This window comes from Urtica dioica, chromosome 7, assembly GCF_054948205.1.
Source record: "Urtica dioica subsp. dioica isolate 48M chromosome 7, U.dioica_male_clone48M_v1_H2, whole genome shotgun sequence".
NCBI classification, from domain to species: domain Eukaryota; kingdom Viridiplantae; phylum Streptophyta; class Magnoliopsida; order Rosales; family Urticaceae; genus Urtica; species Urtica dioica.
The window spans coordinates 48,117,485-48,137,584 of record NC_142762.1 but is presented as its reverse complement, the minus strand read 5'-3'; the positions used below and the strand labels follow the sequence as shown (position 1 = coordinate 48,137,584).

General features: G+C 34.0%; 4 protein-coding genes across 5 annotated transcripts; 1 reads left to right on the top strand and 3 right to left on the bottom strand.

Annotated features, from left to right (window-relative positions):
* Positions 1-505: 505 nt before the first annotated feature.
* On the top strand, positions 506-4,178 carry LOC149392459 (tubulin beta-7 chain). The gene is made up of 3 exons (XM_089621099.1): positions 506-1,028; positions 2,293-2,562; positions 3,170-4,178. The coding sequence occupies exons 1-3, from the start codon at positions 629-631 to the stop codon at positions 3,871-3,873; spliced, it is 1,374 nt and encodes a 457-aa protein (XP_089477225.1). The 5' UTR covers positions 506-628; the 3' UTR covers positions 3,874-4,178.
* A 2,358-nt stretch (positions 4,179-6,536) lies between these two features.
* Positions 6,537-8,422, bottom strand: LOC149392458 (uncharacterized). Its single transcript, XM_089620608.1, has 4 exons — positions 7,758-8,422; positions 7,575-7,637; positions 7,332-7,406; positions 6,537-7,230 (listed from the first exon to the last, which is right to left on the bottom strand). Exons 1-4 carry the CDS (start codon positions 8,070-8,072, stop codon positions 6,880-6,882), a joined length of 804 nt encoding a protein of 267 aa, XP_089476734.1. The 5' UTR covers positions 8,073-8,422; the 3' UTR covers positions 6,537-6,879.
* A 1,283-nt stretch (positions 8,423-9,705) lies between these two features.
* Positions 9,706-11,481, bottom strand: LOC149392457 (nucleolin). 2 transcript variants are annotated; one of them, XM_089618616.1, is made up of 4 exons: positions 10,905-11,481; positions 10,694-10,774; positions 10,534-10,604; positions 9,706-10,161 (listed from the first exon to the last, which is right to left on the bottom strand). In XM_089618616.1, the coding sequence occupies exons 1-4, from the start codon at positions 11,322-11,324 to the stop codon at positions 9,870-9,872; spliced, it is 864 nt and encodes a 287-aa protein (XP_089474742.1). In that variant the 5' UTR covers positions 11,325-11,481; the 3' UTR covers positions 9,706-9,869. The 2 variants fall into 2 exon arrangements, with proteins under 2 accessions (XP_089474742.1, XP_089474743.1); XM_089618617.1 differs by having other exon boundaries at positions 10,694-10,771.
* Positions 11,482-17,606: 6,125 nt separating this feature from the next.
* LOC149392456 (cytomatrix protein-like protein) lies at positions 17,607-19,768 on the bottom strand. The gene is made up of 5 exons (XM_089618787.1): positions 19,408-19,768; positions 19,172-19,283; positions 18,693-18,766; positions 18,074-18,616; positions 17,607-17,905 (listed from the first exon to the last, which is right to left on the bottom strand). Exons 1-5 carry the CDS (start codon positions 19,609-19,611, stop codon positions 17,765-17,767), a joined length of 1,074 nt encoding a protein of 357 aa, XP_089474913.1. The 5' UTR covers positions 19,612-19,768; the 3' UTR covers positions 17,607-17,764.
* Between the last annotated feature and the right edge of the window lie 332 nt (positions 19,769-20,100).

The following is a 20,100-nucleotide window of genomic DNA, read 5'->3' as shown; positions in this document are numbered from 1 at the left end:
AGAGAGTGGTTTTGATGGCAATGCTTAGTTGGATTTGATGTCTTTACTTTCTCTTCCTGTCACACCTCAGCTGATCCACCACCGATAATTAACGACACCCGTTTCTTACCCGCTAAATGTTTACTCAACACCCTCAATCAAAAGGCCATTTTGAATTTTGGCCCCTAAACTATAAATTCTTTGAAACATTGTCCTTTGTAAATATTTCCTTCTCATATTTTCACCCGCCTTCGTCTTCTGGTCTGCATTACGCATCATCAAGATCCAGACTTAGAATTCCGCGTTTTGCTTACCGAAAAACAAAAGAAAAACAAGAAATGTAAAGCTACAGAACGCCATAGTAATAGTCGTGAATATTTGTTTAGTGAGGGACCAATTAGCAAAAAACATAATAGTCAAGGGGCATAAAGGTGAAACTTGACATGAAAGATTTTCAGGTGCTTCAAAAAATATCCCGCTCTCTCACTCCTTATATACCCTCGCAGCCTCCGAATCTCCCTCTCTCCCTCACACACTCTCTCTCTCTCTCTCAAAACCAAACCCTCTCTCTCTCTATTTTTTTTCCCTTCTCTCTATCCCCTTCCTTTTCCTTTCTCTCATTCCCTCTCTCCTTAATCGACCATCAAGAATGAGAGAAATCCTTCACATCCAAGGAGGGCAATGCGGGAACCAGATCGGGTCGAAATTCTGGGAGGTGATCTGCGACGAGCACGGGATAGACTCGACGGGGCGGTACACGGGGGATTCGGCCTCGGATCTGCAGCTGGAGAGGATCAACGTGTACTACAACGAGGCCTCGGGCGGGAGATACGTCCCTCGGGCGGTGCTGATGGATCTCGAGCCCGGCACGATGGACAGCATCAGATCCGGGCCGTTCGGTCAGATCTTCCGACCCGACAACTTCGTCTTCGGTCAGTCCGGCGCCGGAAACAATTGGGCCAAAGGTCACTACACCGAAGGCGCCGAGCTCATCGACTCCGTCCTCGACGTCGTTCGCAAAGAGGCCGAGAATTGCGATTGCTTGCAAGGTCAGTCATTCCATGCTTTTCTTCTTCTTCTTCTTCTTCTGATATGCCTAATTTACTCAAAATCCATTGTGAATTCTTTATGGTTGAAAACGGTTTTCAACAGAAGTTTGGGGTTTTGATGTTCTATGTTTCAATTCATAAGCTTCAGTTATTGAGAATGAGATGGACCAAAATGGAATATTTTCAACATCAATCTCAGGAAATTAAATGGCCAAGTTATTTTTTTCTTTAATGATAATAAAAAGCCTTGGTTTAAGTGGGACACATGTAAAACGTCTATCTTCTCTGTTGCGTTCGATCCAATGCTTGCGTGATTGATCTAATTTCTTGTATGAGTATTGTCATCAAGTACTAAATTAAAACTGTTCGAAATCATAGAATGTAGAAATAGAAGGAACTTGTTGTCGGTAATTTTACTATACCTCCTTTCTTTCTTCATATATATATATTGCATAATCTCCCTGACGTGACACGCTGGTGTTTTTATTTTCATTCAACAGTTTTTTTTCATTATTTATTTTAAATATCCCCTTAACGTGGGCCTAAACCTATTATTATATGAAATTTAACAGTAACTCCTCTCCAATTATGTCAATATGTCATGCCAGCAATAGAACTTAATTATTGCAATTGTCTGTCTAGTGTCTACTATACTATTAGTATTATTTTGTTTTAATATATAAACCACAAAGTGGTTGAGCAGCTTAATCTGAAGATCTGTACACAACAAGCAAGTAGATATGGCTGAGTTGTAATGAGGTCCCATTAGTTTGTCTGGCGTGGAGACAAACAATGCCCGGAGATCTTATTTATATCTTTCCCCATATACTTAATGATGATTTTAGCAGATCTACAATATATCTGACTTTTATTTCTAATTTTATTCAATTTTTTCTTGGTTGTTGATTGGCACCACTTTATATTCCTATTCTTAATGTTTAGCTAACTGCCCAACTAAATCAGTTAATATACAATTAGATCAGTAGCTCAATATCTCACGCTCTTTTTAAAAATAGTCAAAATTTCATTTTATTTAGAGAAATAGTTAACTTAATTAATTTCGGTCTGTTGGACTATTTCCCTAATAAAATGAAACTTGAACTAGATCCTTAAAAGGAGATAGATAATTGATTAGTTGCAACAAATACTTGTAAAAAAAATATTACTATGTCATAAAAAATAAAAAAATAAAAATAATTGACGACGTAAAATTAGAAACTTTTGCTATTCTGCTAATAAAAAAAATGTGAATTTTTGGGAGCAGGGTTTCAGGTATGTCACTCATTGGGGGGAGGGACGGGGTCGGGAATGGGGACGCTTCTGATATCGAAGATAAGAGAAGAATATCCGGACAGGATGATGCTTACGTTCTCGGTGTTCCCATCTCCAAAGGTGTCGGACACGGTGGTGGAGCCCTACAACGCCACGCTGTCGGTCCACCAGCTCGTCGAGAACGCTGACGAGTGCATGGTCCTCGACAACGAGGCTCTCTACGACATCTGCTTCAGAACCCTCAAGCTCAGCACTCCCAGCTGTATCATCACAACTCTCTTAACATACATTTACATGACTCCTCTTGTCAATAAATAAATGCTCTCTTTATTGATAAACTTTCCAAGGGGGTCCTTTACTAGACTCTCTCAGAGATAATCATTGGATTTTTTTAACCTTAACCGGTTTTGACAAAAAAAATTATGACCAAAGATTAATAATTTTTATTTTATTTTTGTGGATAAGGTATTTTTATATAATAAAAAAAAAGTAATTTAGCAAAATAGTCAACTTAAACGTTGAGAATTGTTAAATAATCAAGGTTTGATAAATATCAGGTAAATAACCACTTTTATATATTTACAAACGTAAATATTAAGTAAATAACCACTATCATATTAAGGCACGTCATCATTTATGACTATTTATCTAATATTTAACAAACCTTGGCTATTTAGCAATATCAAACGTTTAAGTTGGTTATTTTTCTAATTTTTTGTAAAAAAAAATTTGTATATAGGTTAACAGAGGTTAATAGTTGTTTTCAGGATTTTGGTTAATATTAATTTAACTGAGATGATAAGGCTAAAAAGTCAATCAAAATCCCATTTACCCAGAGATTATAACTGTTTTCATTTATAATTTCGCAGTTGGAGACTTGAACCATCTGATATCAGCAACAATGAGCGGGGTAACTTGCTGCCTAAGGTTCCCGGGGCAGCTAAACTCGGACCTGCGAAAACTAGCCGTGAACCTGATCCCGTTCCCGCGCCTGCACTTCTTCATGGTGGGATTCGCTCCGCTGACCTCCAGAGGGTCCCAGCAGTACATATCCCTGACGGTCCCGGAGCTGACTCAGCAGATGTGGGACGCGAAGAACATGATGTGCGCCGCGGACCCTCGCCACGGGCGATACCTCACTGTCTCGGCCATGTTCCGCGGCAAAATGAGCACCAAAGAGGTCGACGAGCAAATGATCAACGTTCAGAACAAGAACTCGTCGTACTTCGTCGAGTGGATCCCGAACAACGTCAAGTCCAGCGTCTGCGATATCCCTCCCAGGGGTTTGAAGATGTCGTCGACGTTCGTGGGAAACTCGACGTCCATCCAGGAGATGTTCCGCCGCGTCTCGGAGCAGTTCACTGCCATGTTCCGCCGGAAAGCTTTTCTTCATTGGTACACCGGCGAAGGCATGGACGAGATGGAATTCACCGAGGCAGAGAGTAATATGAACGACCTCGTCGCAGAGTATCAGCAGTACCAAGACGCCACCGCTGACGAGGATTACGATGACGAGGACGATGATGTCATAGCTGACGAGGACGAAGAAGATAACCACCCTGCCCAGGGATAAGGATCACATCATTGGTTTGTATTGTATGAATATTGCTTTGTGTATTTGCTTGTTTGTGTTATACATCTATCTTTCTGTTGTTTAATATGGTCTCTCTCATATATAAAGATTTTCATTATCATTTGTTTTTTTTTTTTGGGTTGAATCCAATGAATAAGAATCGGTCTTGTATTTCTTTGTGAATGTAACCGAAATCATACATTTTGGCCATGTTGTATTATTGTAATAGGAATGTAGCCGAGATTTTTTGTATTAATTAATTATGTAAACGAAGGAAGATGATATCCGACATTTGAGACGTCCAATGCTCCAAATCTGATTTTCTTCTTTACAAAATATTTTCGTACTCTTTAATACCATTTCTCTTCTTTACACTTATCTTTTTAACGAATACCCTCACATAAATGCATAAGAATATTATGATGTCAACCTATAAGAAAATAAAATACACAGTTAGGGACACTTGCACTACTTTTGGATCATAGAAATCTTATGTTTTTCATTACTACATATAACTAAATGATTGCATGTGTATATATATATATATATGTATATATATATATAAATAATATATATATTTATAGTCTTTTGATATAAATAATAGATGTGTGACTTTTTTCTTTCTATCATTTGTAGTTCACAGTTACACATTGACATTTGGGTTTGGACACCAATAAAAATAAATAAATGACTTATACACATTATTATTTTTTTTCCCTTTAGACAGATGTAAGAGTGTGTAGTGACAAACATGTAACTAGAAGTGATTTTTGTCACCACTAGTTACATGTTTGTTACTAAAGACACCTAAATATGTTTTCTTAAATAAGAATGTGGTTTAACCACTTCTGCCGTGTATAATTCTATTGACATTTTGCATATCACTTTTTTTTCATGCATCAAAATACTCATTAATTGCAACTAAAGTTCAAAATACACACTACTTTCAATGAATGTTTAAAATACCCAATTATTATTATTATTATTATTATTATTATATATACATAAGTATATTCATAATTTATTTTTAAATTCATATCTAATTGTTTATATATGCTTATTTTATAGAAGCTCATTAATGTATTTGTGTATAAAATTTTAATTTTAATTAAAAATTAATTTAAGAAAAAAAAAAGTTGAAAGGAAGAAATTAGAATTGATGTAACAAATTAATTTAATAAATTATATAGTGTTTTATTTGTGTATAATTTATTTAATGTGTTTTGAATATTTATATAAGATTATAACTAACATTATGATTATTTATATATATATAAATAAAAATTCTTTATACACTTGTATAATTAAATACTTTATGTGTATATGCATTCAATATTATTCTTATTTTTATAACTAAATAAATTAAGTATTCAATTTATTATTAAAAAATATAAATAACTAAGCCAGTTCAAACTTACTAATCCACGTTTTACACGATTTTTTTTGAAAATCCACATTTCGACTTTCAAATTTAAATAAAATATTAAAATGGATCAAATGAACCGTAATAACTATAAGTAAATGAGTATTTTTATACCTTTAATGAAATTGATCATGAAATTGTTGGATGTCGTGACAGTTCGGTTACGAAATCTAGCATATTCGTGATAGATTAGTCACAAAATCCAGCAATTCAACAATTTCGTAATTATACCGCCTTTTCAAAAATTAAACTTTGCTATTTGAATGATCAAGAAGCCTAATAAAAGAATCTTAATAGCACGAGGCTAGTTTTAGTTTCGTTGGATAAATATGTTATTAATCCTTATTTTCGAAATCATTTGATTTTGGGGCCCTTGATCTTGTAAATATTCGAATGATCAAGAAGCCTGACAAAAAAAATCTTAGTAAAACGAGGTGAGTTGTTAGATGTGTAATTTCGAATGATCAAGAAGCCTGATAAAAAAAATCTTAGTAACACGAGGTGAGTTGTTAGATGTGTAATTTAGAGGATAAATATGTAATTAATGAGATAGACGTTGATTTTTGGGGCTTGATTTTGATCCCTTTATAACCCCTTGGAGCAACAACCAAATCCCTTTATAAGTATAGATTTTATTGAAGTTATTGTCAACAAACATAGTTATTTATTGAAAATATTGTCAGTAAAGAGTCATACTTTTGAAATAAAAACCAATTATTAGATTTTGGTCAATTTTTTTTTTTTATTTTAAATAAACATATGGTTTTGTTTTGGAATAATCCCTTTTATTTCGCACCCATTTGTTAGGGCCAAGCCTCATTCAATGTCAGGCCCATTACTAGAGAGCACAGGCCCAACACTCCCCTATGATATTCTTTTTATGGTATTATGAAAGAGAAATAAAACTATTTTTTTTATTTAGTAATTTTGATAAATTACGAATAATTTTTTTTTTTTTTTTGAAAAGGCGACTGATTTTGTTGTCAATGTCATTGTTTTGTAGATGTCGTTAGTTACAGTGATACAGTCCCTTGTAGTAGGCTTTTAGCATAAAAAATTAGATGTCATTTGTTATACAATGAGATCTTTATACAATCCCTTTGTCATTTTAGCATCTAAAATAAAAAACACTCATTTCGCTCTTTGAGACTTTGACAAATTCAAAGAAAGCAGAGCAATACCAAAAAAATACTAGCAATAAAGAAATAAAAGAAAGTAATCTGGTCTTCTGATTTTCTGTATGCTTCGGTTTTCTCATTAGATAAATGAACACTAAACACGAACAAGCAAGGGTAACTAATTTCTGCTAAAATTAAAGACGTAAAAATATAGAGTTAGGACTTGGGAGTATAAATTGGAAAATTTCTGATTCCAAGGTCAATGTCTACTAGATTTACTCTCTCTACAAAAACCAAAAAATTTAAAAAAAACTAATTAGATACAATAAGTAACGCAGTGAATGATTACGTCATTTCTTTTACGGAATCAAGCAAAAATAATGGAAAAAAGGGTCACATTTTTGTAACCCAAATTTTCATAACAATTAAAAAGAACAATTAATTGAAACAATAAATCTCACATCACTAACGTCTGAGAGCAATGGGATTCTTGGCTCTGCAGATCTGAATCCTATTCCGTCTCGCTTCGCTAGCCATGGCTCGGCTTTGATCTTTGTCGTTTACCATCGAATTATCCGACGGCTGACAAGCATCGACCGAAAAAGACTCGGCTAGGATTGAGACGTTAAGATCAGGAATACCCAGTAGGCTCTCATCTTTGACGGTCAATTTTTCATTGGCCGTTGGATCTTGATTCAACGGTGGATGATGAAGCGTTTGATTGCTGTCCTTGGGTTGATTGAATTGGCCATCTAGTCTCGAACTTTGACCTGCTTTCATATCCGGCGTTTCCTTAAAAAGCTCTGTACTTATCAACTGTACCAAAAAAAAAAAAAAAAAAAATTAAAATGAGAAAATTACACTCGAATTAATTTTGAGAACATTAGGGAAAACAGTTATGAGAAGATTTAAAGTACCTCCTCTTTCCTTGCTTTTAATTCCAAATTGTCAGCTTTCAGTTTGTCGTAATAAATTCTCACTTTCTGAATTTCCTGTTTGATTTGCGCACCGTAAAAAAAAAAAAAAAGTTAATTAATTAAATTGTGAAGAGCAACAGGTAAAATAAAATAAAATACAACAGAAAAAATAAGAAGATGACGAGGAAGAAGATAATGTATGGCTGTGAAGTCAAGAAACGAAGTGACTAAAAAAAAACTTACTTGTAACATTGAATCTCTCCGTTTGGCTAACTCGTTAATTTTCTCATACAAATCTTCTCGTTTCTACCAAAAAAAAAAAAAAAAATCAGAATCCAAAAATCAAAAGTCCCAAAGAAACGACAAACGAAGAAGATGAAACAGTAACAAAAAAAAAAAAAAAAACTCGAGCTTTAGATTACACACCTCTTTGTGGCGATGAAGAGACTTTCGCTTCCGATGTTTCCGCTTCGAGTCCGACTCGCTCGGCGAGAAAGAAAGCGGCGTCGCAGGGCTCGTTGCCTCAGCCTTGATTTTCGGCGGCGGAGGTGACCGAGAAACGACGCCGTTTCTTCCTCGGAGGTCGTCGTTTTCGCGTCCGGGGATAGATCTCCTTCTTTTAAATCCCCAATCGGGGATGAACTCTGGAGAGCTCAAGTCTCGACGGAGAATAATTTCCGAAAGCTGAACCAAGATTTCGACCACCTCAATCTCGTCGCCGCTCAGAAATTCGCTCGCCATTGTTGCTTCTCTGCTCTTTCGACTCACCAATCAAATCAACAACTGAGAGAAACCATAAACTTTCACGGAACGAGAATCGGATGAGAGAGAAAAAGATGAATAGCTTTGCTTGAAGAAGTGGATTATTTTTTTTTTTGTTAAATTTTTTTGGGACTGTTTGGTTAATTGGTGTGTTTTATAGGACAGAACGGTGCAATGCTGTGAAACGGACACGTGTCAAGTAGATGGAGGCTAAGGTGAGGTTAGTCTCTAGGGTTTATGGCTTTTAGAGAGTTCGACTAAGAAGAGCCTTTGGACTTTATATTTTTTTCAAAGATATGTTTTAAATTTTTTTTATTTTCTGAGGGAAAATAAAAGAAGTCGAAGGTTTGTGAGGGTGTGTGTGACAGGGTGCACGAAAACGCAGATCAGAACTAAACTTTTATCTCGCACGCGCTTCTCAGGCGCGTGATTGGTTTTAATTCCGTTTCCCTTGCTTTTATGTCTTCTGATTATTTTTTTTAGAAATTAAAAGCGGGGATTATTGTTGATCCTAAGAATATTTTATGTTATCTTATCCAAGCTGTTACGTTTAAAAAAATCAATTTTTTTTCTTTCTTTCAAAAATCAAACTTTTCAAATGATAATTAGAAGTTAAAACTAAAAACTACAAGCAAAGAAAAAAAGAGAGAGAAAGGAAAAAAAAATTATACTATATTTACATACGAGTTGGAATTATAAAGTAAAAAAAATTTAATTTTAAGCGTCTAGAACATGCCCATCAAAACATCTAATCTTGACGAGTCTTCAAACCAGTACTTTATATCCATAAAATAGATCAAAAGTGACCAATACCATCCAGAAGCGCGTGCATTTGAGATTAGACCGTTAAGATTATTATTTTTTTTTATAATATTTCGCCATCTCTCAAAAACCATGGAAGTGGTGGTCTTTATTTTTTCGGAACCAAAAATTCATGTTTCGCGAGGACGGAACTTTTGGTCTTCATAGGCCGGAACATAATTTTCAGTCGGAACCATAAACGAATTTTTGGTCGAATGCCCAAATTTAACAATGTATAACTTCAATAGAATATTTTTATGTTTTAGGTTTCATACGAGTTCATCATATAAGGGGCGGCGTTAAAATTGACTTCTTTTGGAGACAAAAATTAGCCGATTAATGTTTATTATATTTTTTCGGTTTCCCAAAAATTTTCACCGATTTATTTTTAACTAAATAGTAAAAAACCGATCAAAATTCTTTGATCGGTTTGACAATAAAATATGCCTCTTAAAATGTTCGGTGCTTAGTGCTGCTTACCAATTAAATTAACCTCTCTAGACACCTTTGATTAGTCTTGATAATAGAACTTTAAATTCAAAAACATTTTCTTATATTTCAACTCGATTTTTTTTATTGATAAAAAAGTGAACTCTAAAATGTCATGATTAAATTTACCAATTAAAATAACCTCTATAGACACCTTGGATAGTCTTGATGATAGAACTTTAAATTCAAAAACCTTTTCTTATAATTAAACTCGATTTTTTTTATTGATAAAAAAAGTTAACTCTAAAAGATTACTTACAACATACTACTACTGCTACATATAAAACGAAGATAAACATGATTGAGAGTATGAGACCGAAGAAGAGACAAAAAAAAATGTCATTTCTACAACTGAATTTAGAGTCACATTGGCTAAAAAAACATAAACAGTTATATAAACTACAGGTTCAATCATGCTTTTAAAAAACCCATAATGTGATACTAAATCAATTTTTTTTTTTTTTTTTTTTAAATTAAATACAAAGCCTATCTCTTTTTCTTCGCGGTTCTACTAATGATGAAGTCATCATCGGAATCCTCTTCGCTCTCATCCGATTTCTTACGCTTTTTCGTCGGCTTCGCAGTCTCGGTAGGTTTTGAGGGCGTTTGATTCTTTTTATCCGAAGACTTGGCCGAGGACGGAGTCGTCTTTTTCACCCCCGGAGACACAATCTGCTTTTTAACGGCTTTCGCCGGAGAACTGAGAGTTTTCTTTTTCTTCTGTCTCTCAAAGACTTCCGCGGCCAACTCTTTCGGAAGTAAACCATATTCCATCATCCTACAACAATTCAACCATAAATTATAGCATAAATGTGGATACTTTGGCACTAAATCAAAGATGACCTATTGATTTCAGGCTGAAAATTGAAATCCAGCACCAACCTCTTCCACTCTAGTTTAATTCATAAGTGGGCAATTTGAGTTTCTCAAAGTGCAATGACTTGAAATTTTTTACGCCTAAAATCGAATAATTTGATTCATAATTTCATATAATGAAAAAGAGAACACAGGAATGAGTGGCATTACGAGTTTCTTCACAGTGAAAAGGGGTGTGTAAGTCCAACTACATCTCTAGAACCCAATAATGATTTGATTTGAGCAGCAATACAATTTACAATCATGTTTCTCCAGATGGATAAGAAAAGCTTACCAGATTTGTGCCATTTCGCTGCGGGGGTTTTGTTCAAGCAATGTTTCGTAGAAAACACGGGATGGGTCTCTCTGAAAACCAAGAATGTATTTACAATCTTGCTTTAAAACCAAACAAACAAACAAAAAGAACACACAAGACTTCACAATCAAAGCATTACCTCCTCGGGAGGTTCTCGCTTTTGGCCGGGCAACTCGTAAACCGGCCTCTTTTTCTGCCCATCCGAATTGTTCTTCGCCTTCTTCAAATCCATTAACCCCAAATTAATATCCACACACAAAAGAAAATAATCCCAATTTCTACGTCAATAATGTTCATTTCCCCAAAAAAGAAGCAACCTTTAAACCAAAACAAATCAAATTAAATCTTACAGGCTTAGCTGCAGAGAGCTTCCTGAGGATGGGCTTGATATCAACGTCTTCGTCTTCGTCTTTGACTTCGCTCTTAACTTTGGAAACCTTCGAGCGAGCCTTAACATTCTTATCGGAATCGAAATCCTGTTCTTTCTTCACTTTGACGTCTTTGGAATCAGAATCTGGCGCTGGTTCTTTCTTCACTTTGACGTCTTTGGAATCAGAATTTGGCACTGGTTCTTTCTTCACTTTGACGTCTTTGGAATCAGAATTTGGCGCTGGTTCTTTCTTTACTTTGAGGTCTTTGAGGCTCAGCTTCGAACCTGAATTCGCGTTAGTTTTCTTCTTCCGATTGAGCATAGCGCCGAGAGATATCTCGTCATCGTCTTCTTCCACATTGCTTCTCTTCCTCGCCGGAGTAGCATCCTCAGAAGGCATTTCGCCTCTCGATTAGGGTTTCCGTTTGGTTAGGGCTTTCAGAAATAAATAAAATTCTGATTCCCGGTCGAGAAATTTTGATTTAAGTCAGTCACATTGCCTGGTCAATCATATGAACCCTAAAAACTCCATTGGTGTAATCCTGAGAGCTTTGTCTGGAATGAAAAACGAATGTCTCTGATAATTGGTCGAAAACTAGGCTGAGTTGGATTGGGCCTGAACTTTTCCTTATTGGGCCAAGTTACTTTTTGAACTTTGATTCCAGAAATACTGTCTGAATAAATTTAATCCCAATAATACTGACACGTTGTTCATTTATTCTTTTATTCATATTGTAAATTTGACCTTTACTCATAGATTTGATCGGAACTTAAGTTTCAAGTTTCCTTAGTTGGAACATGTTCATAGAACTTGTATGATGACATATCTAGCTCTAAGTCAATAAACTATCCACGGATTTTTTTATTTTTTATTTTAATGAAAATTGATAGTATTAAAATTTCAAAATTTAGTCGATATCTTTAATACTCAGTAATTTTAGTTGTTTCTGTAAAATAACAGCACAAAGGCACAAGGGTCTCCACTAAATGCTCATTCAATGGATCACCAATTGCGAGAACAGTCAAGGAGGCGTACGAGAGTATGAGCTTTTGGATAAGAGGGGAAGGGATTAACTTTACGTATTTAGTTAGTTAGAATTTTTAATTATGAGATTAAGGGAGTTTTAAATTGTGCACTTGGAGGGGTTAAATTATGCAACTAGTACAAATGAATATATTTATTATTACGAATTTAGGTCAAATAACTAAGTGGTTAATGTTTATTATGTTATTGAATTTGTTATTTTTTGGGCCTGGTCAATTATATTGTAAATATTGCAAATACTAAAACTGACCCAATAACACGAATATCATATGAACTATTATAGTCGAGAATGAAAACAATTTCTCAATCAAACGATAATTACTCATAATAATACATCCCGAATTTATATTTTATTTGTTCATAAGGTTTGAACACTAAACCTTATTAATTCCAAAATATGAAAACAAACAGGAACACATTCCATAGACTTCGTTAAACTTCGTACCACGTAGATTTATGTTCGAGATTTTACTAGATGGACGAAGTAGTTTGAAACGGGCGTAACAGAATTTGGTGTTCCATCCTTTCGGACATAACCTGAATTTTTTTTTACGTAAATAAAAATTCAATTCCGGCAAGACAGTGAAGAATGGTATACTTTTTAAACGGCTGGAATTCCGGGGTCATACCGAACCAAACGCTTTAGCTTCCATTTATGAATACATAAACCAATACGTAGAATCATGGTATTAATTTGACATGATATGAAAATTAAGAAATTATAAACCGTATTAAAATAAAGCCTCATCGTCTAATAAAAGTGAAATGTGACAAATATTTTATTTACATAAAATATTATTTATTTTGTGGTGAGTTCGTGGATTGAGATGGTAAACAAGGCGTCTTGAAAGTCTTCCAAGCTATGAAGAAAATTTCAGTTATGAGATAAACTGAAAAGACGAGCACTGAAATGATGAAGACGGAAAATAGAGCAGAAAACACTGCGAATGAGAATTTTTTGGCGAGAAGTAGATGATTTGAAACTCGTTGCAATCTGGTTCGAGTGAAATCTAACGCTTGTTCATCTGACTTTTTCCTCTATGTTTGGTTGACTTCTTCATGTGATCAATCTCCAGTGGATGCAATGGTGACTTAGTGTTTTGATCAAACTTTGGATTCAGTTGCTTTGATCTCGTCCGCCTTTTTGCGTTCCTCCAAAATAATTTGAGTGTCTTGCTTTACAATATTCCTTAAGGCAACAAAATTACCACTATGGAAGAAAAAAAATTAAGTTTTAAAAACAATCTAAAAGTTTTAGAATTGGATAAAATTTCGAAAAGACACACTTTTGCATAAATGATACCATTTTGAAGATTGTTAAATTTAAGCGTAGCCAAAATTATGTGTACAAACACATTATATAGCTTTTATTTTATTTTACAACTATATTTTATTAGCGATGTGGGGCTTTTATCAAGTCATTACATTTGTGAAGACTAACTTTTATGTTTCATTATACACCAGTACACAAGCAGTTGAGCCGCCCGTTGCAGCAGAGGTGACCGACGCCTTTTTATGATATTTAATTTATTATCATAAGAAATAAATCATAGTCAAGACTCAAGAGATTGTCTTAATATGAAAAGAATAGTTGATTTCTCCATCTCTTGAAGAAGATAGTTTCAATTTTGTAGTCATATGAACTATTATAGTCTTTTATAAAACAAAATAACTTCTGAGTAATTTTTTTTTTTGAAAGCTCAAACGATAATTACTCATAAAAATACATCCTGAATTTATATTTTAATTTATTTTATTCATAAGGTGTGAACTTCAAACTTTATTAATTTTAGGACTTTTTGTACGAAATAATTAATTCAAACTAAGTGTTTAACAAAATAAATAAAGTTGCATTCTAGTCACTTATAATGATGGTGAAACTTCATTGGTCGGTAAAAAAAAGCGCAAAAACATATATGAAACAAAGACCCTGCAGAGATTCCAATCACAGATCCTGACGTGGAATAAGACACCAGACGTCATAGCGCAGATGTTCCCAACATCATATATAACAACATGTTTTTCAATAACAAAAACCGTCGATCTCTAGTAACAACATGGATATTTATGTTCTAGATTTTACTAGACGGATTTTAAACAGGCAGATTGAAAATTTGGTGTTAAATCCTTCCAGGCCTAACCTTAAATTTATTGATGTCAAATTGTAATAGGTTGAATTTTTTTTTCTCCCTTGTAAATAGACTTCCGATTTCCAGCAAGAGAGAGTGATAAGTAGTATACTTTTCAAACGGCTAGAATTCCGGGGTCATGCCGAATGAAAGGGTTTAGCTAGCATTAATGAAAACAAACAGCAACAAAAACGTAGAATCGTGGTCTTAATTTGAATTGATATGAAAATTAAGAAAGTCCAAATAAAGCCCTGAACCGTGACAAATATTGCACTAGATCAAAAGAGGGCGTATTTAGAAGCAGAACATGACTTCCTAATAACAATTTGGATAGCGAGATAAATTATAAAGACAAGCATTGCGATGATGAAAACGGAAAATAGAGCAAAAAGCAGTCCGAACAAGAAGTTTGGGAAAGAATGAGCCCCGAAATTTTAAAGTCGATGCAATTTGTTTCGAGTGATATGTAATGCCTCCCCAACAACCCATAGTCGTCGCTAAACCCATTATTGATTTAAAAAGGTGAATCCCACAATGGTCTATCTTCTCTGTACCTTTAATTATACACATCACATATACTAGTGTTAATTATTAGAGAAAGAAAAAGAAAAAAAAAAACACTCACGAGCCAAAAAAAAAAGTGAACTAGAATCACGGACCTGCCATCCCGAAAGAGCTTTGGTTATCAACCTAAGAGCTCGAAATCCAATTGTTTAGAAATAAAGTACGTACGTATACACTTCTCTCACTATTTATATAATATAGAATAGAGGTATGTTTATTTAGGATTAGTGGTTTTGTAGGGCTGACGTGTAATGTGTTTAGAAATGGTAAACTAGCAACGTAGCCATTTTGAAACATGGTTTTTGGAATCTAGCCAACGTTTGGTAAATTTTACAATCTAGCCATTTACTGAAATTTACGGATATAAAATACCTAATTTACCCTTTTTATTATACTTACTTGATCAAAACACTAGCCCACGTTTGACCGGTTTGAATTGTATACAACCAATTAATTTCAGATTTTTTCGCAATTTAATTGGATATTTAGCTAATTTAATAGGAGATTCGGTGATGTAATTAAAAGAGAAAATTTAATGCAATAAATGCACACAAAATTTACCATAATTAACATAAATTAACAAATCAGCGGAGATTAACAAAAATTTACAAACATTTACACTGTATTTGCTTACACGGCTATAATTTCAGCAATTTAATTTCAGCTTTTTGAATTCATAATATGAGATTCGGTGATGTAATTAAAAGGGAAAGTAAATATTTATTTGATTGAATAATTCAAACAAAGATAATGAATACACGTAATTATGATAAAATCCCGTTCAAAATTAGAAAATAAATTTGGAAAACAAAAATACCGTATTAAATGCGTATTAAAGGAAAGGAAAGAAATCGGCTCTACCTGCACATATGTAAATTTACCATAATTAACAGAAATTAACAAAGCGACGGAGATTAACAAAAATTTACTAACATTTACACTGTATTTGCTTACACGGCTATAATGTTCATAAAAAAAAACGCTCAATAACCAACTTTGCCAAGTATATAAATTTTTTTTAAATTCGAAATATAAACCGAATATAACAAATTCGGCTACAAAATCAAGTTTCTAACGTGGGCTAGTATTTTTGAAACCAAACCAAGGCTAATATAGTAAATACCATCTTACATAAATATGACACGTCATCAAATTTGGCTAGATTCGAAAATTAAACGAAACGTTTGCTAGATTACAATTCCAACGTTTGATGTGGCTTAGATCGACTAATTTTTCGTTTAGAAATAAGAATATAATATTGATATTGTATATCAAATATATTAAAAGCAAATAAGTCAAAAGCGTCTATATGAATACTCTTGCAAAATCGGATCTAAAAATAATATATCACAATCGAAATCCAGCTAGATTTAGGAGCCCTCAGCTATATATTTAAAAATAACATGAATGTGAGGGACTAAATGTCGAACTCGATATAGCGGGGTTTGGGGAGTTTAAAAATAAAATAGAGATACAATATATAAAGAGCTACTTCTATATTCTCACCATAAATTCGCCGATTGTCACGAAGGTCATTGTTGCTTTGGATTCGACTTTACGTTCAATTCTCCCATAATAAATTTTATTTATTTTCGCAGTCAAATATCGCGAACCCGAACATGGATCGGGAGAAAGAGAAACTCATTGATCACGACACCGACAAACTGTAAGCGATTTTTCTATCGAGTTTTTTTTTTTTTTTTAATATATAATATCAAATGTACAAAAGAATCTAAGTACACATAGAGTGTGTTGATAAATGTGAGATCGGATTTAACAGGGGATCTGGAGCTACAATTATCATTGGAAGTTTAGCCGGCATGTTCTTTGTCGCGAAAGGCGTTGTAGATAATTACAAGTCTACCATCGGAAAAGTGTCACACTCCAAGGCTTCTTATTGCATCATCTTCAACCTTGCTTGCTTGGCTTTATGGCTTACTATTGGATTACTCGGCCTTGTTTTGTTGAACGAGCTTCGAATCGACTTGGAATTAGAAAAAGACAAATACAACAGAGAGAATAACCAAAACCAAAGCGCCTTGAGCCCCGTTTAATTGATGTTTTATATATATTTTATTATTTTGTTTGTTTTCTTTGATTTACCATATTAATACCTGATATCCGCCTTTTATTTTCTAAGGATAGTGCTAGTTTACTTTAAAATTAACTTAACATGTTAATTTTTTTTTTTATATATATATAAAAGAAAATCAATAACCTAGTCACGTTCATATTCATAAAATTATTTTGTGTTGCAACTATGGATTTCAATTTATGTTTAAAATTTCCACTTTAAATCGTGTGATCACTCTGAATGTATAGTTTTTGACAAATATGGATTTCGTCGTTTTTCTATTGCTGTCGTTTTTATGAATTTTGCCGTTCTTGTTTCTATGTTGTTGTTGTTGTTTTTTTTTTTTTTTTTTTTTACAAAATTCATCGTTTTTCCTATTAACTTCATTCCTAAAAGAGTAAAATTAATTAATTAAAAGAATAACGAACTCTTTTGACAATTAGTTACGTTCATATTCATTAAATTATTTTGTGTTGCAACCATGGATTTTAATTTATGTTTAAAATTTCCACTTTAAATTGTGTGATTACTCTGAATGTATGTTTTTGACAAATTCTCGTTACTACGTCGTTTTTTTTTTTTTTTTTTTTTTTTTTTTTTTTACAAATTTCGTCGTTTTTCCTTTTAACTTCATTCCTAAAAGAGTAAAATTAATTAATTAAATGAATAACGAACTCTTTTGACAATTACAGCAAAAGTTTCATTGAGAGAATTTTAATCAGCGTTTTTTTTTTTCTTTCAATCTAGATGAGAGATCCAGAAGCTACCAAGAATTATACATAGTTACAAAAAAAAAAAAAAAAAACAAAAAAGGGAAAAAAAAAAACAGTTAAGAGTTTCATTGAGAGAATTTTAATCGGCGATTTTTTCCTTTCAATCTAGATGAGAGATCCAGAAGCTACCACGAATTATACATAGTTACAAAAAAAGAACAAAAAAATGGCCTACGCTAGATACATAAATAACAGTAAACACACTAGCAAAAAAAAAAGAATAACAGTTATACAGAAGCAGAAGAGTAACTAAATTTAGTGAATATGAGGCTTTGCAGATATAACATTAGGCGAGTTCTTCAATTTCGGAACCTTAAACGAAGACGTGAATAACTTTGGAGAATCCAACACACCCCGAACTTCTTCAGCCACTCTTCTCTTTGAGCTTTTGCTTCCCTGGTCAGATGATCGTATAAATATTTTGTAAATCCTCATAATAATCTTTTGTAAACAAATCTAAACACTAAAACAAAGCCAATGTAAATATCTACAGCTCATCAACTCAAATCGAGCAGCTATAATACAGACAAATCACTCATTGAACTTCATGAAATCATATTTTACCTTTTCATGAGATGACTCTTTTCTCAAAGCCAAAGCCCCAAGATTCGTGTTGCTTGGCTTACCAGTCGTATCAGAAGATAGGATGGTTTTGGCTGTGCATCGATTCAAAACAGGCGTAACCAAACTAGCTCTAGTATTTCTCAACAAGTCCAATTCTTTAGTGAGCCTATAAGTCTCTTCCCTGAACTTGTCCGACTCTTCCTTCATCTTAGTCAACCGACTAGTAAGCTTCGAAATCTTCTCCTCCTTTTTATCACCCGAAGATTCCAAGTGTTCCATGCTTGCAATGAGTGACCGAACTTTCTCTTCCGCTTGCTCTACTTTCAAATTCTTACTCTTCAACTTGCTCTCACAGTCTTTTTCCAGAACTTTGTACTGATTCCACACAAAGTTCTTCTCCGCCAAGAGTGAATTTTTTTCCAAAAGAAGTTTATCGCATTCCTCCTTTAACCTCTTTACTTCTTTGCTTTGTAGATTTTCGGGAAGTTGTTCGTTGTTCATTGAGCTTTTTGAAGACTTTTCATTACTGTCTTTGTCTTTACCCTGTGAACATCACTACAAAAGATAAGAAAAAGCTCACATCAAAGTTTAAGATAGAAATGCAGAACAGAACTTTCACCTTTCGGCCAAGGGATTTTCCAGTGACTAACTTTAACATCGCTCTAAAGTCTTCGAGCTCACTTTTTGCTTGCTCTGCAAAACCCATATCAGAATTACGATTTACTCAAACAGAGCCGGCATATCAGCAGATCATTCTACTCAGGCACATCACTTTTATGCTTTGTTTCAGTCTCACTCTGGTTAAAAATTACTTCAGAAATTAGCACGATTCAGTTCATCTAATGGAAACTTTGAGACTTGCTATCTTATGAAAGGCATATATAACCCTTTATAGATCAATGTTTAATTACCCATTTCGATTACAACAACGTGCAAAGAAAGATAAAACGAGAAACACTTAAAAAGCTTCATAATTTCTACAAGATGATACACCATCCCTGAAAACCAATTTCACTTGGAAGAAACTACCAATCGAGTTTCTGATTTTACCAAATTTAAACTGAAATAGGAAAGTAAGTAAGTAAGAAAGAAATGTACCGAATCTCAATTTGCTACTACGCGCTTCTCTGTCTTTCAAACCCACAAACAATTCTGACTTCAAAGCCTCGAGAGAGGAGGCCTTTTCTTGATCCAACAGATTCTCTTTCACCTGCGTCGAAAGATATGGCAAGAATTAAAAAAAGCCCTAAAATTTAGAAACCCTAGAAAATCAGAAGAGTTCTGGAAAACCCTAAATTAGGAGAGTTCGAAATTGAAAAAATTGGGGGAAGTACCTGCGAGATTCGGTGTTCCGAGAGACGAACGTCGGAGAGCCATCGATCGTGTTGCAGTCTGACACGATCTTCGAGGAGTTTCTTCTCTCGCACGAGAGTCTCGAGCTGTGTTTGTTGTATCATCAACATCTTCACGAGACCATTGTAGATTCTGTTCCAGTTCTGGCGATCAGATGAAGATTTTGACGATCGTCTAGCGGCCATTGTGAAACCCTAGCTTAATTCCTTTGCTTTCGATTGAAAATCGCAGAGAAATTTTCAAAAAAAGTATGTTGGTTGTTCGGAATATTGGAATAGAGAGAGAAGACCGTTGGTTTTTCAGTAAGAAGGCGTTTTTTTTCTTTCTTTCTTTTTATATTTGAAAGATCGAGAGGGTTCTCTTTCAACGGTCAAATAATGTGTTAAGTTATAACATAGACCTATATGTCATATGTGGGAGCGGTCAGTGGGAGCGTCTTAGTTTTCTGTTTTTGTTTTTGTTTTTGTTTTTTTTTTTTTTTTTTTAAGAGCGTCAGTCAGTGTGCTTAGAGCGTCTTAGTCTGTTTACCCTTTGGGCCCAAGCTCAGATTAAGTCATAAGCCAATTCGTATTTCTCTCCAAGTTTAAAATTTCGAAAAATTGTGTGAAAATTGCACCAAAATTGCGCTAATTTGATAAGTCTAACATATTTACGATCATATATGCGTTTCGTCA

What these genes read in the sequence shown, in the direction of transcription:
- LOC149392456 (XM_089618787.1), bottom strand. Translation starts at nt 19,611, where the DNA reads ATGGCCGCTAGACGATCGTCAAAATCTTCATCTGATCGCCAGAACTGG. An exon ending in GAAAATCCCTTGGCCGAAAG is followed by an intron (nt 18,617 to 18,692) that starts GTGAAAGTTCTG and finishes TGATGTTCACAG; the next exon opens with GGTAAAGACAAAGACAGTAA. An exon ending in AAGAGTCATCTCATGAAAAG is followed by an intron (nt 17,906 to 18,073) that starts GTAAAATATGAT and finishes TCATCTGACCAG; the next exon opens with GGAAGCAAAAGCTCAAAGAG.
- LOC149392459 (XM_089621099.1), top strand. Translation starts at nt 629, where the DNA reads ATGAGAGAAATCCTTCACATCCAAGGAGGGCAATGCGGGAACCAGATC. An exon ending in GAATTGCGATTGCTTGCAAG is followed by an intron (nt 1,029 to 2,292) that starts GTCAGTCATTCC and finishes TTTTGGGAGCAG; the next exon opens with GGTTTCAGGTATGTCACTCA. An exon ending in CAAGCTCAGCACTCCCAGCT is followed by an intron (nt 2,563 to 3,169) that starts GTATCATCACAA and finishes ATAATTTCGCAG; the next exon opens with TTGGAGACTTGAACCATCTG.
- LOC149392457 (XM_089618616.1), bottom strand. Translation starts at nt 11,324, where the DNA reads ATGCCTTCTGAGGATGCTACTCCGGCGAGGAAGAGAAGCAATGTGGAA. An exon ending in AGCTCTCTGCAGCTAAGCCT is followed by an intron (nt 10,775 to 10,904) that starts GTAAGATTTAAT and finishes ATGGATTTGAAG; the next exon opens with AAGGCGAAGAACAATTCGGA. An exon ending in AGCGAGAACCTCCCGAGGAG is followed by an intron (nt 10,605 to 10,693) that starts GTAATGCTTTGA and finishes CTTGGTTTTCAG; the next exon opens with AGAGACCCATCCCGTGTTTT.
- LOC149392458 (XM_089620608.1), bottom strand. Translation starts at nt 8,072, where the DNA reads ATGGCGAGCGAATTTCTGAGCGGCGACGAGATTGAGGTGGTCGAAATC. An exon ending in GGAGAGATTCAATGTTACAA is followed by an intron (nt 7,407 to 7,574) that starts GTAAGTTTTTTT and finishes CAAATCAAACAG; the next exon opens with GAAATTCAGAAAGTGAGAAT. An exon ending in TAAAAGCAAGGAAAGAGGAG is followed by an intron (nt 7,231 to 7,331) that starts GTACTTTAAATC and finishes TTTTTGGTACAG; the next exon opens with TTGATAAGTACAGAGCTTTT.